Source organism: Perca fluviatilis, chromosome 17, assembly GCF_010015445.1.
Source record: "Perca fluviatilis chromosome 17, GENO_Pfluv_1.0, whole genome shotgun sequence".
Classification (NCBI taxonomy): domain Eukaryota; kingdom Metazoa; phylum Chordata; class Actinopteri; order Perciformes; family Percidae; genus Perca; species Perca fluviatilis.
In genome coordinates, this window is record NC_053128.1 from 170,190 (window position 1) to 184,149 (window position 13,960).

The 13,960-nt window shown below is 42.5% G+C and overlaps 2 protein-coding genes across 4 annotated transcripts in view; one reads left to right on the forward strand and one right to left on the reverse strand.

The window, feature by feature from the left end:
- Positions 1-13,960, forward strand: part of LOC120546081 (ras-specific guanine nucleotide-releasing factor RalGPS1-like) — a 199,585-nt gene that overhangs the window by 110,231 nt on the left and 75,394 nt on the right. The gene's annotated exons all lie outside the window — the stretch shown is intronic.
- Positions 1-13,960, reverse strand: part of LOC120546082 (angiopoietin-related protein 2-like) — a 40,576-nt gene that overhangs the window by 25,982 nt on the left and 634 nt on the right. Inside the window, exons 2-3 of one of the 2 annotated variants that reach the window (XM_039780852.1) lie at positions 5,500-6,429; positions 2,501-2,694 (exon numbers count right to left, since the gene is read on the reverse strand). In XM_039780852.1, coding sequence (XP_039636786.1) covers positions 2,501-2,694; positions 5,500-6,394 — 1,089 coding nt within the window. In that variant the 5' untranslated portion in view covers positions 6,395-6,429. Of the gene's footprint in view, positions 1-2,500; positions 2,707-5,499; positions 6,430-13,960 lie in introns of both variants that reach the window. The other variant, XM_039780851.1, reaches the window with a different exon arrangement.

Consider the following 13,960-nt stretch of genomic DNA (forward strand, 5'->3'; position numbering starts at 1 on the left):
AGACTTTTTTCCGCTAGTTATGCCGAAAGTGTTGCTAACTAGCCGCAATCTGTACACATAGGATTGAAGGGACACTAGCAGCTAACGAAACCCCTCATGTTCACAAAAATGCATTGAATTGAAATCAGACACAATTGTTAGCTTTATATGACCTTGGGGTAGCTGTAATATAAGTGGCGTGATGAAATTCTAACTGTAAATATACTCTAGTTATGCCGGCAACTGGCAGCCGGCTAGCTCCGCCGAGCCCCGGTAGTAAGTAACCGAGAAACAGTGACTTTACTGGGTGTGGAGGTTGCCGCTTTCTCGTCAGACTGTGTGGAGCTCCTAAAGTCCGACACGTCTTACCAAATTTGCAATTAGCCATAAATTTTTGTAAAACGGCCCATATTTGAGCTTCATATAGTTGATTTCTCGCATAAAAAGGTCTCAGAAGTGAATTTAATAACAAAATAGTAGACAAACAATGTATAACTTTGCAGTGTCTGAAATATGAGACCTGCTTTCTCGTCTCCAATGTGTTTCTATGTGGTTCTATGCACACAGCTCATCTAAATATTCATGAGCATACCATATTTGGAAGAAAAGCTCTTGTTACAAATAGGGCCATATTCACAGGGTATTTAAAGGAACACGCTGACTTATTGGGAATTTAGCTTATTCACCGTAACCCCCAGAGTAAGACAAGTCGATACATACCCTTCTCATTTCCGTGCGTGCTGTAACGCTGTCTGACAGCTCCAGCATTAGCTTAGCCTAGCACAGATCCTGCAGGTAACTGGTTCCAACTAGCCTACTGCTCTGAATTGTGACAAAAGTGACAAAATAACGCCAACATGTTCCTATTTACATGTTGTGATTTGTAGAGTCACAGCGTGTACAAAAAACAACGTAACATGAGACACAGCCATCTTCTATCCATAAACAAACCGGGAACTATATTCTCAGACAGGCTTGCTGCGCGGCATATCACTCCGCCAAGCACTATATTCTTCCGCCTGTGAATATAGTTCCGGTTTGGTTACGAAGATGGCTGTGTCTCATGTTACAGTGTTTTGTACACGCGGAACTCTACAAAATCACAACATGGAAATAGGAACACTATTGGGATTAACGTTATCACTTATTCGGAGCAGTAGGATTGCTGGAACCATTCACCTGCCTGTTCTGCTGGCCTGATGCCGCTGGAGCCGTCAGACAGCGTTACAGCACGCATGGAGATGAGAAGGGTATGTATCGACTTGTCTTACTCTGGGGGTTACGGTGAATAAGCTAAATTCCCAATAAGTCGGCGTGTTCCTTTAAGTGCCCATAAAATAGCATTCAGGCAATTTTCAGCCCAACCAATGTTACATACCCTATTAGGAGACCTTAAGGAAAGTATGAAATACCCTATATAATCATTCTATCACCCCTTTAAAGTAGTAAGAAGATTATCCATATTGGGATGTCTTTCCTTTAAAGGAACACGCTGACTTATTGGGAATTTAGCTTATTCACCGTAACCCCAGAGTTAGACAAGTCGATACATACCCTTCTCATCTCAGTGCGTGCTATAAAGCTGCCTGACGGCTCCAGCAGCATCAGCCCATCACAGAACATGCAGGTGAATGGTTCCAGTAATCCTACTGCTCCAAATAAGTGACAAAATAACGCCAACATGATCCTATTTACATGTTGTGATTTGTAGAGTCACAGCATGTACAAAAAAACAACGTAACATGAGACACACCCATCTCCCTAAACAAACTGGGAACTATATTCTCAGGCGGAAGAATATAGTACTTGGGCGGAGTGATATGCTCGCAGCAAGCCTGTCTGAGAATATAGTTCCCGGTTTGTTTACGGATAGAAGATGGCTGTGTCTCATGTTACGTTGTTTTTTGTACACGCTGTGACTCTACAAATCCGTATGTAGTAGAACACTGGCTTAGCGTTATTGTCACTTTTGTCACAATTCGGAGCAGTAGGCTAGTTGGAACCAGTTACCTGCAGGATCTGTGCTGGGCTAAGCTAATGCTGGAGCCGTCAGACAGCGTTACAGCATGCACGGAGATGAGAAGGGTATGTATCGACTTGTCTTACTCTGGGGGTTACGGTGAATAAGCTAAATTCCCAATAAGTCAGCGTGTTCCTTTAAGCCACAGAATGTTAATCTTTGGCAACTAAATGTTTCGCCCTGTGCACTAGTATTTACATAACGTTGGGTTCCACTACTGGTAGTAACTGGGAAACACAGCATAGTCATTGGATCATAACCATGCAACACTAAGAGCATGCTTGGTTCATGTGAATTGATTTCAGCTCTTCTGTTGCGATCTCATAGACTCACATCTTACACAATGGAGTCACCAAACTGTTTGTTTTGTCTAAGACAGATTTCCACTGTAGGAGCTAAATAGAAGTTTAATTATTTCATCACAGATATAATAAGCTTCTCAGAACTGTCTAGAAGGCATGTAAAACCTTATGATTCTAAGCTCAGATCCTTAAATATTACCTTGTACGTCTCCCAGTTTCTAAAGAAGTTCACCGAGCCATCCTGACGTCTCAGAATAACAGTCCAGCCACCAGGGTCGTGTCTCTGGTCACACCAAACCTGCATGAGTTGGTTGCTGTTGTCCGGTTTCACGAGGTACATACCACTGGTGATGTATCCGCCCTCCAGAGCATCGAGGCAGTCTTTGAAAGGACCTGAAAGAAAGACTAATGCTGACTAACAAAGCTGTATAATGCATTATAATCTACAAAGCCTTTAATTACTGTCATCATTATTATAATGGTAACAACCTGTGCAAGTAACAGGCACTGCAACTTCAAATAGAATGGTGGAACATATGTATGGACAGACTGCTCCTGGAAAAGTGAAGTCATTGTTGACCGTCTGTTATGTATGCCAAATATGACGAATGCTTTCCAGTGTCTGTGAAGCTGGTAGCAGTAAATTGTGTGTGTGTGTGTGTGTGTGTGTGTGTGTGTTTCAGTAGGAACATGTGTAGAGTTTCTGCTGTCCTGATATCCATGAGAAGCTTGTTTCCGCCATGATTAAGCCATGACAGCAAAAAGTTGCGATTGTTTTTGAGCGATAGCTGGGCCCCTTTTGTAGTGAGGGCCGATTGGCAGTAGCTTGAATCGGACTCAAGCAGCCATTGGAAGCTAGCACAGAGGAGTGTGGTAGTGTGGGAGAACTTTGGTAGGTTGGCATGCTGCCTGCAGGTTGGCACAGGCAGGCAGACCAGCCTGTGCCAAGAGTGAGTTGCAGACTGATTAATTAGATCAATATTTTTAGCTCTACATCATTTACTTAAACCATCTTCAGTCTCAACTTAAAACATATCACAAGGAATTAAGCCTGTTGATGCACTTTTCACTTGAACCATAGATTCTTTCAAATCCATTATTTCAGTAGCATTTCTGCTTCAGAAATGACTCTTAATTTAATGTAGGTGACTTGTCTGAGCCAACACTAAAGATTGCTCATTTGGGATTCCCATACCGCCACGGTAGCTCAACTTGTATTGGTAGAGTGTCTGGCCCATAAAAAAATGGTTGCTGTTATTAAATTATGACTCCATAATCAGTTTGTTTTTTTATTCACTCTACTGTAAGCCGCCAAAATGACACAGGATCCAACATATGTCAGACAGTTGCCCGAAAACCATTTAATTAAAATAATCTATCAGTCCATAACAGTCCAGAAAGAGTGCCATGTGTAGTTGTTGCGTAGTTGAAACCGATAAGCAGAATTGAAATAATTGTTTTATATTTTTTTTACGGGTATGCAATAACAAGCTACTCTTTTTATGTCTGTGTCTTATTTGGTTGCATGTTTTCATAAAAAAGGATCTTTACACACATTATCAGAGCTGAATATTTCATTACAGCAGTGTTATATTTTATTTAGTCTTGATTTGGGTGTTTTCAGTGCTCATTTACATTTAAAATGGGTTGTTAATCTGGTTCTTCAAGTTAATAGTAGCATAACATAGTCCACTTTATTCAAATAAAACTCAATTTTGCGCAAAATAGCGGATAGTGAAGATGCTGAGTGGCAAGTAGCTTTGGAAAACCGCTAGCCCCAGTGGCTGGTGAGCAAAAAAGTTAACGTCAAGCCCTGGTCCAGACCATGGTGGCTCGGACACAAAATGCCAGATAGATTTCAATGTAATCTTGTGTGCCTGTGAATCTTGAGAATCCAGCTGCCGTGCAAGGCGAAGGTTAATTGGCAATTGTTAAATATTTTGCTCAGAGCAAAGCTGGGCAATCAGCTTCTGAGAAATTGCTCACAGTGCGAGAGTTTAAAATGTATCATAATCAAAAAAATTTTATTTAACCTTTATTTATACAGGTCACAGGGCCAGATGTACTAACGCTTTTGTGCCCACTTCAGGCGTATTTGTTTCGCAACGTGCACATAAAAGCATGGCGAGGTGTGTACAAACAGGCTGCACTGAGGTAAAAGCACATAGCTCCAGTACTTAAAGCTTTGCTACAGCGCATTAGTCAATACACAAATTTCCCCACCACTAACGCCCAAACAACACGCATCAAGCAGGATTTCTTTGACATCGCCCATTCAGTTGCGCATTTAAATGTGCACAATTTATGGTATAGTGGGCAGAGAAAGGCGCCGATTACCCGATGAATTGCAGGTTTGGTAAATACGACGTGAGCTGAAGTATCACAGCGTGAACTTTCTGCGGGGTGGCCATGGCGATGATAACGCAACATTCGCCCGTACATCTGGCCCACAGACCTGTTAGTGACAATACACAACATCAGCTGTAGCAGACAGACAAACATTACAATAGTATACACAAGACTTACTGTATACAATATTTAAACGAAAGTGACAAGTAGACTTAAAACACTCAAGTACTAAAAACATGAACAAGATTCCAAAGATGTTTTTTTTCCCAGTACCCTTTAAAATGAGTTTAAAATCCCCTAGTCGGATCAACCTGGACCGTTTCAGATCCTGCTGCAGTGTACTCCAGGTTGAGGGGGCAGAAAAAGAGAGCCTTTTTGCCAAGTAAGATCTGTCAAACAAGTCATGATCTCATATAAAATGAGATGATTTAAAAACCTCTTCCTCAATTTGGATTTGTGACATGCATGCTTGAATGTCCAGTCGTACATGTAATTATTTCAACATTTTGTGAACTTCTGTGACCTAAACAGAAGTCAGACTGTCTCCTAGTCACCATTAAATAAAAGTATGGGTGATTCTGATGTGGATATTGTAACATCAGTGAAGCTGCCAGATATTCATGTTTAAGCTAGGCTTGTATTATTATTAAATAACAACCACAAATGAGTTACTGTAGTAATCTTTTTTTGGAAAAGGCCACTGTATGCATGTTCTCAGTGAGGTATGCCACAGTAGAGCTGTTTCCCCAGCTTTGTGAAGTATTGGACAATGTATGGCCTGTGTCTGCTGAAACAATAGACCTCAGAGGAAGACATGACAGTGTCTGTGTGGTCATCAACAGTACTTACCAGAGGGCTGGCTTGTAAAGCTGTATGTAGCACTTGGCATTGTGGGAGGTGGAGGTGGCAATGCTTTGGAGTTCTGGTCACTCTGTATCTCATTAGTCATGGGGTTGTTGGTGTGGCGGGTGAAGGGAGGTGGGTGATAGGGTCTGTAGCCTCCAGGAGACAATGCAGGCATCTGTAGAGGAAGCTGAGGTATGGCGGGAGGCTGTGATCGGCCCGGGCGGCTCCTGTCCTGCACCATACTGTAGGGGTATCCCCCCCGCTTACAGTGCTCCTCCAGCTGCACCAGGAGAGCACTCTGGTTATCTGCGAGGGCTGACAGCTGCTTGTACTTGTGTTCCAGGTTGCGGTAGCGTGAGGCGAGCCTCCCCATTTCATTTGTGTGGTTGAGCACGCTGGTCTCCAGCTGTGAAACCTCAAGAGCATTGTCTCGTTTGCGGATAATTTCATGCAGCAGCTGCATGTAGAGCTGTGTAACTCTGGAGTTCATGTTGCGGCTTTCTTTGCGCAGTAGCTTGACTTCATTGATGACCCCCCCATCTACCTCTACCAACTGCTGCAGCGCTTCAATCTGCTTTCGCTGCTTCTGCAGCTCACTGTTGAGCAGCTCCAGCTCCTGCTTATTGACCCGGTTCTCCAGCAGGGCCTCTGGCTCCTTGGAGTTCACACAGATGGCCCCCTTGTTTTTCTGCTGAGGGACAATAAAGGTGTAAGAACATTTGTCTTTTTGGGAAACGCTGTGGTCAACCACAGCACGTTTTTGGCGTTTTGGTGCATAGACAAACTCTCTGTCCAGGAAGTCATCACTGTTTCCGATTTCCTGAGGGTCTCCCTGGAGAGAGGACTTGGGTCCAGAGAGCAGCAGGAGCACCGGCAAAACCACCACAGAGAGAATCATAGCGCAGTCCTGCTGTACCCGACACAAGATGATTTCTGGAACAGAGGGGGAAGAGATTATCAGTAAATGTCTTATTCTCTCACATCATTCACTGAAGTGTGTAGATGTGACTACATGTTAGTGGAGAATCCAGTCTGCAGTGTAGTTCATACATGTCAGTGTTAAACCAAAGAATTGCAGAATACCCAGCCATCTAGAGCATAAATACCAGTGTCACTCTTGTGTGCTGAATGCATTAATGCAACACTGAGGCGTCTATACTGGTTCCTTCTGGTCTGCAAATTTCAAAACCTTGAGCAGCAGGCCAGGGACGGGTTGGAGATCGCAGCAGATGTGTCAAGTGGCAGTAAAGGTACAGTGTAGGTTACAGTTTGTCCATGAATAAACACTGCAGCTCCCCAATACCCGCAAAGTTTCGGTGTCAAAAGTGAATCATTCAGCAATCATTTCTCACATTTTACTACACATGATGAATCAAACAAGTATTGTTGAATATGTGACTATTATAATAAGGCATGATTTGATAAAACTCGCATTGAGGCATGTCACACATTAATAATGTCCTCACTTGAACAGTCAGCAAACCTCTTGAGGAAATTCTGGATGTATTCCAATGCATTTCAAGTAGTGATGCCCCGATTGATCGACCGCCGATCATTATCAGTCGATATTTATTAAAAACTTGTGATCTGGCGCTCGGCATTAATCTCCTTTTAGCCGCAGATATACTACTACACACTTCTAGCTAAACACTCGACCGAGAGCAACAACTGCATGCCTGTGCCTGATTGGCTGTTGATGTGAAGTGAAGCCCTCCTGCGGGCGCATCCCACCCACCTTATTGGCCAGGAGCCGCACGTGATTGCTTAGGAGCTTGCACGGTACTACCAACAAAACAATAGTTGAAGAGTCGTCACCCAGCGGAGCACAGCGAGTTTAAGCTCACAGCAAAGAGTGAGAAAAAAGGCTGAAATGGCAGCACCCAAGTAGCACATAGTAGTAGTAGATAGTAGATAGTAACACATGCAACGATTACTTATCATTTTGGTGCCTATTCTTAACTGTCATCGCCACATGATGCTCACTTTAACCCGTAAAGACCACCCGCCTTTCTGGGGAGTCTGTCCACTGTCACTTCCACGCTTCCCATTCATTTCTGCAAGAGCAGCCGTGCTGCCGTAAACTTTGGAGAAGCTGGCTTTCCACCTCTCAAAAGCTCACCAAAATCTTTTAAACTGACCGATTCTGCATTGCCTATTTCTCGCATAAAATCTTTTCGGAAACACATTGCAGTGAACTATTTTCGTAAAATAAGATATCGTATTCCAAATTTATTGTAGTTATTTACTGCTGTGCACCCTCTCTTAAACAAGCCATTGCACATTTACTGAATGCCTTCACTGTGGTCCAAAACACGTTGCTACAGCTGAAACTTGTGCTCAATGCAGAAAAAAACAAATGTATGCTCTTCACGGGCCCTCGGAATAGACCACTGAATATTCCCTCAGTGATTACTCTTGACGGACGTGAAATACAGACTGTTACAACTTATAAGTATCTTGGTATTGTAATTGATGATTGCCTATCATTTAAGCCTCATGTTCACTGTCTAGTGAGAAAGTTGAGGCTAAAATTGGGTTTTTACTTTCGAAATAAGCTGTGCTTTTCTTTTAATGTTAAAAAACGGTTAGTGGCATCCACTTTTTTATCTGTGCTGGACTATGGTGATATATTATATATGCATTCATCTGTTCAATGCCTTCATATGATTGACGCAGCCTATCATGCATCGCTGAGATTTATTACTAATTGTAAAGCTCGCACCCACCACTGTGAGCTGTATTCCCGTGTAGGGTGGTCTGCTCTGGCCACACGGAGGCTTTGTCATTGGTACACATTTATATATAAGGCTATTCTTGGTGTGCTTCCATCCTATTTATGTTCACTTCTTATGAAAAAAGTGCTGGTCATTATTCTCTCCGTTCTCAGGCTGTTGTCTTGCTTTCTGTCCCACATGTCAGTACAGAGCTGGGTAAAAAGGCCTTTGTTTATTCTGCTCCCTTTACATGGAATTTGCTGCAGAACAACTTAAAACTTAGTAAATTGATTCCTTTGAGTGTTTTTAAGTTAAGAATGAGGTGTTTTGAGTTGAACTCCCTCACATGTCAATGTTTTTAATTGAGATTTCATTGTAAGTGCATAATTGGCTTTCAAACCGTTTCTATTAATTTATTTGTCTTTATTTTCATGTTTTCTTGTGTCTTTGTACGTATGTAATGATGTGATGTAATTCAGCTGCCTATCTTGGCCAGGTCTCCCTTGCAAAAGAGATTTTTAATTTCAATGGGCTTCTCCTGGTTAAATAAAGGATTAAAAAAAAAAAAAAAAAAAAAAAAAGAAATGAGCCGACATTATTGTCTGTTATGAAATCCGGGAGCAGACGCATTATTATCAATTTCACTTGGTTTCTTGCTGAGCGAGTGGTCGGAGCAGAGGAGATTTTAAGTTTAGTAGTGAAGATATCAAGTGAATACATGGCACATAATAAGAACGGTACAGCATAGTTTGCAGTTTTGTGCACTGTACGCTGTAGCAGGTAAAGTTAACACCTGCAGAAGAAAAAAACAAGAAATGAAATGGAAAAATGCCCCAAACTAAATTTACACGCAATTTCAAATCAACAGAAAAAATACAAAAGGTAAAATAATATTAGGAGTTACTCAAGTGGTTTACAAAGACATCCCATAGCGATAACATTGCACGGACAAAAACAAACCTTTAACACCTTTCTTAAATTGAAAAACTTTTAGTTTTGAAAAATCTGATGGCAAAGCATTCCATAGTACTGAGCCTCTGTAATTCAAACTGAAGTTGAGATGTTCGACAGATAGGAGGCCGAAGTTTGAAGTTATTTTGAGTGGCATGATAATGAAATTGATAATTGTAAAACAAGAGTAGAATAACTTGTGTAGTGATCTGAATACAACTAAAGCAATCTGTAGTTGATTGACTTGATAAACTGTGAGGATGCCTGATCTTAAAAACAGAAATTGAGAAGAATGATTTTTATGCACACAGTAGATCACTCGTAATGCTTTTAGTTTAGTGGGGTGAGTAGTTCCCCATACAGAGTTACAGTAGTATATGTAAGGATAAACCAAAGAATAATTTAAAAGCATGGTAACCTCTGTGGTTATCATGGAACATACTTTTGCCAAGATTCCAACACTTCCTTGGCTCCGTAGGGCTCCAACAAGACATGGATTTTTAATTTCAGTAGTTTATCAGTACCTGAGGTAACACATATACTGCTACATTTTCTCCAAAAAGTACTTGCCACTGCAAATCAATTATATAAAAATGGAAGTCATGGTAGACTGGGTTACCATTGAAACACCGCATCAGGAAGACTTTTTAGTGAGTTAGTGAGTGAAAAGTTGATATGTATACAGAGGGTGAGAAGCTTACAGCAAACCCCAACATTAAGTGTCTTAAAGTACCAGTGTATTTCATCAGAGCTGCTTGTCAGATTGTGCAATAAACCCTAATTTGATCTCATTAAGTGAAAACATTGGTTATCTTTACTAAAATATATGACTAAGAGGGCTTGCTAAAGCAAATTAGTTCCCTGTTTCCTGTCTTGACTCAAAGCTCATTTATTGGCAAGCCATATTTTGATAATGATTCTGTTTGTCTCTGGGAAAAATGCTATCACAGCATAGGAATGTTCAGTGACACAATTTTTTTTATGGATGGGTCGGACTTACGGACCAATTACAGGGAGTTCTGGCCTAAAGGAAAAATAACGCAGCACAATAACCCAAGTCTCTGTAGCACATGAAGAAAGGAGGAGACCAAATGTTGAGTTGGCATCTGGTCCGACGACTTCATAAATAATTCCGACACTTTTCAATTATTTTCCAAGAGGATGAGAGAGAGAGGACGGGAGAGCAGTGCCATCTGAAGTTACGTGAAATACCTACATGCACTTGCACGCACGCACGCACGCACACACACACACACACACACACACACACACACACACACACAGAAACTGCAGGTTTGTGATAGTGCAGTCTGGATGGGTTAGGTGTGTGTGGTCATTTGACCCCCATAAGCTGAGCTCAGAGCCTGATCACCATCTGTCTGTCAGCAGACTATACGAGCACCCAGAGAACAAACATAGCTCTCTGTGCTAGACGTCAAGAGTGATACATTGATTTGTAACGCATGCTTTCTCCCTGCCTGTCTCCCGCATCTCTCTTTCTGTCTCTATAACTGGAACTCATCGACTGTCACACACACATGCTCACCACAATCGCACGTCTGCGTCTGGACACAAAGAGCTCTTTCAACCACGGGGGGGGGGGTTGGCTGACTAATGACCTAATGAACAACCTAAAGAAGTACCTGGTCAGATGATTGTAGTTCATTTCCAGTCCCTGTGTCTATCTGAAGCTAAAGGGATTGTAGCAGGATAGCCTTTCTTTTCATCCTCAACATGCTGCCTGATGGCTCCCACATCAACCAATCAAACACCAGCGTTCTCCTGACTGTAATGTGCCACAGTTTGAGTCTTTACTTCATCACACAATTCCACTGTCAACTAACTGACTTGTGAGCAAAACCAATATTTAGCTTTAGAAAAAGGAGCCAATCAGCCATCGTGCCAAGACATGAATGGACCAGAGTGTGTTAGTTTTGAGTTGGATGGCGGTAATGCACCAACAATGACTAGCTGCTAGCTAGTGAACATGGATGTAAGACAGGTGTCACCTGGTCCAACATGCTATCCCTTGTAGCTGTTTTTGGTCTCTCTGTCTGTCTCTGTGTCTCTTAATGTTTACCAGGTGTGTGTCTGCTGTTGCACTGAAGTCTGGCTGTAAAACTGAAACATTGAGCTGAGAGAGTGCTTCTTAGAGCTGAAAAACATGATTAGAGTAGTAAATGTGACACTTGTATAAGCGCCACATCGATGTTCTTCCTTCTTAAATTGTCCTGGAATTTAGCTCGTTTGATCGGCCCGGTTAACCCCCCCTGATGTTAACTGAAAGGATTGAAAGCTCAGCCATCTTCAAAATTTACACGCATTCGTGTCTCGAGTACCCTACCGGAATTCACTAATAAATTTGTAGCAAAGCGTGAACTGTTAACTCTGCGCAAAGTGTGCTAAAACCATAAATAAAATAAATCCCCTAACCCTCTGAGACCGCAGACCCCAACCCTTATCTGCAAGATACGTGGCCACATCAAACGCAGCTCGTGCAAACTCCAGCCCACAATTACCCCTGCTGTTTAAAGGTACGTTGAATCAGGTCTAGTTAATTCTTATGTTAAACATGAATGGTGTTACAAAAACCCTAGAACTACGTCTCAACCAGTTATCAGTTCTGAAATAAGCTATGTGAAAAACACACCAACCTGGTTGGAGTAATAAACAGATTATAAACTGGACGGTCAGCATCCACCATGTTGTTTCAGTCTGGTTAAACGTTCCTGTAAAGCTTGGCTCTAAAACTTATAGTGTCCTCAGCATTCACCATGTTCTTCCAGTCTGGTTAACTGTTAACAAAACATAGACTATAAACTGAATAGCCAGCATTCAACATGTTCTTAGAGTCTGGTTAAATGTTCCTTTAAGGTTTGGCTCCAAAAACTTACATACAGTGCCCTGTTCGAGACGAATTCAGCACGTTAGCCCAGACACCACTAGTCTATAGCTGCTGGGTCCACCAGCCTCGGGCCGCGCCACCGGCTCCAGCCTCAGATGCAAAGTCCCCCGCTGTCCTCTGGCACCGTTGTCGGCAGCAGGCCCCGGGGCGGAGCGGCCCGTGTTGATGTCGCGTTGTCCACCACATCCAGCTCCGGACAGAAAACTTCCTCATCTGTAGCTGCAGTGAAGGCAAACTCTCTCCCTCCGTGGGTCACTCTCCGTGTGGCCGGGTGGATGAGCAGGTCTGTGGAGCCCCTAGCATGTAGCTCGTGTTGTGCTCCTTCAAGCTCCCGATGCCGCTGGGTCGTGAATGCACCGCAGTCAGGTTGCATCAGGTCACACACCACAGTTCCCTTCGTCTCAAGCTTTACCCTGATGTGCTGCAGCGAGGCATTCATTTCGGTCAGCAATCCCTTTATTGCGTTGTAAACCACCAATTCAAGTACACATTCTTGCTTTTCCAAGACTTGAGTGATCAAGTCCTCCATGTTTGGGAATGCGCTAGGATTATACACTATATTAGCCACCGCTCTGCTAGCCACCGCCATGTTTGCAAATGTTTTGTCAGAGTATGTAGCTTAGACGACAACTGGACCTGTTTTCTTGCACTTCCAGGCAATTCACTGAGTCACTGTGATAGCAGATAAAACGATTTGGCGTCGAAGAAAAAGGAATAGACCTGGTTATTCAATGACATACGGAGGTGGGTACGAGAGCCTTAGTCTTCTGCGAGCATTGCGGGTGCTGGTCCGTATCCAGCTAATTTAAATAGCTCACGTTACTGTATTGTGTCAACAGTTAACTTCATTTAATATTGGATATGGAGTTTACTTTTGAACGTACACATGTTCCACCAAAACAAGTTCTTCCTGAGACTATTTTGCATTGTGATTGGTTTAAAGAAATACAAACAACCCAGAGCGTTTTTCTCCTATCCCAGAATGCATCTGTGGTTTGTATGCATCCTGTCCCAGAAATGCTTGTTACTAACCAAGCTCTGGGGAGTTTACTCCTTATTATATGTTTCTTCTTCGCCGAGCGTAGCTCTGCGGTTCTCTGCAATTCCCGGCCGCATCCTGCTGCGTCCTGCTGCATCCGCCGCATCCACCCATGCTCTGCAGCGCCACGTTACATCCCGCAACGCCCTGCTGTGATGTTCATACGCACAGAGTAGTCTGGATCCGGTATAGGAGACTGCATTACTCAGTATGCCACGATGTGCCCTGCTATGACATGAACTACAACAACTACCTTCGAAGTCACTGTTCCATTATCTTTAATGTGACTATTATTACTACTGTTCATCACACCCCCAACCAGCCCCGTCAGGATCCGCCTACCAAGAGTCTGGGTCTGCCGAGTTTTCTTCCTAAAAGGGAGTTTTTCCTCGCCACTGTCGCAGTAGCCACTGCTAATGCTTGCTCTTGAGGGAATTACTGTAATCGTTGAGGTTTTGGAATTTATAGAGTGTGGTCTAGACCTACTCTATCTGTAAAGTGTCTCGAGATAACTCTGTTATGATTTGATACTATAAATAAAATTGAATTGAATAGCCAGACCTTACTCTACAGCGCTAAGGAGATAGAGCTGAACATGCAAGACTACATATAACATGTAATATAACCATATTAAATGGCTGAGTGTTTATAGTGGATTTGCATCATGGTTTGCATATTTCTAAACACAGAACAAGCTATGTCATGTCTGCATATCCTATAGAAAAAAATAAGTATCTTTGCTTAAAGGATATCAATGAAGTATACTAATAGTTGGCAATGTTAACAAACAAGGGCATTTGATGAGTAAAGTGAATGATGAGTTGAATATGTCTGTTCCACACCAGTGTCAGAACA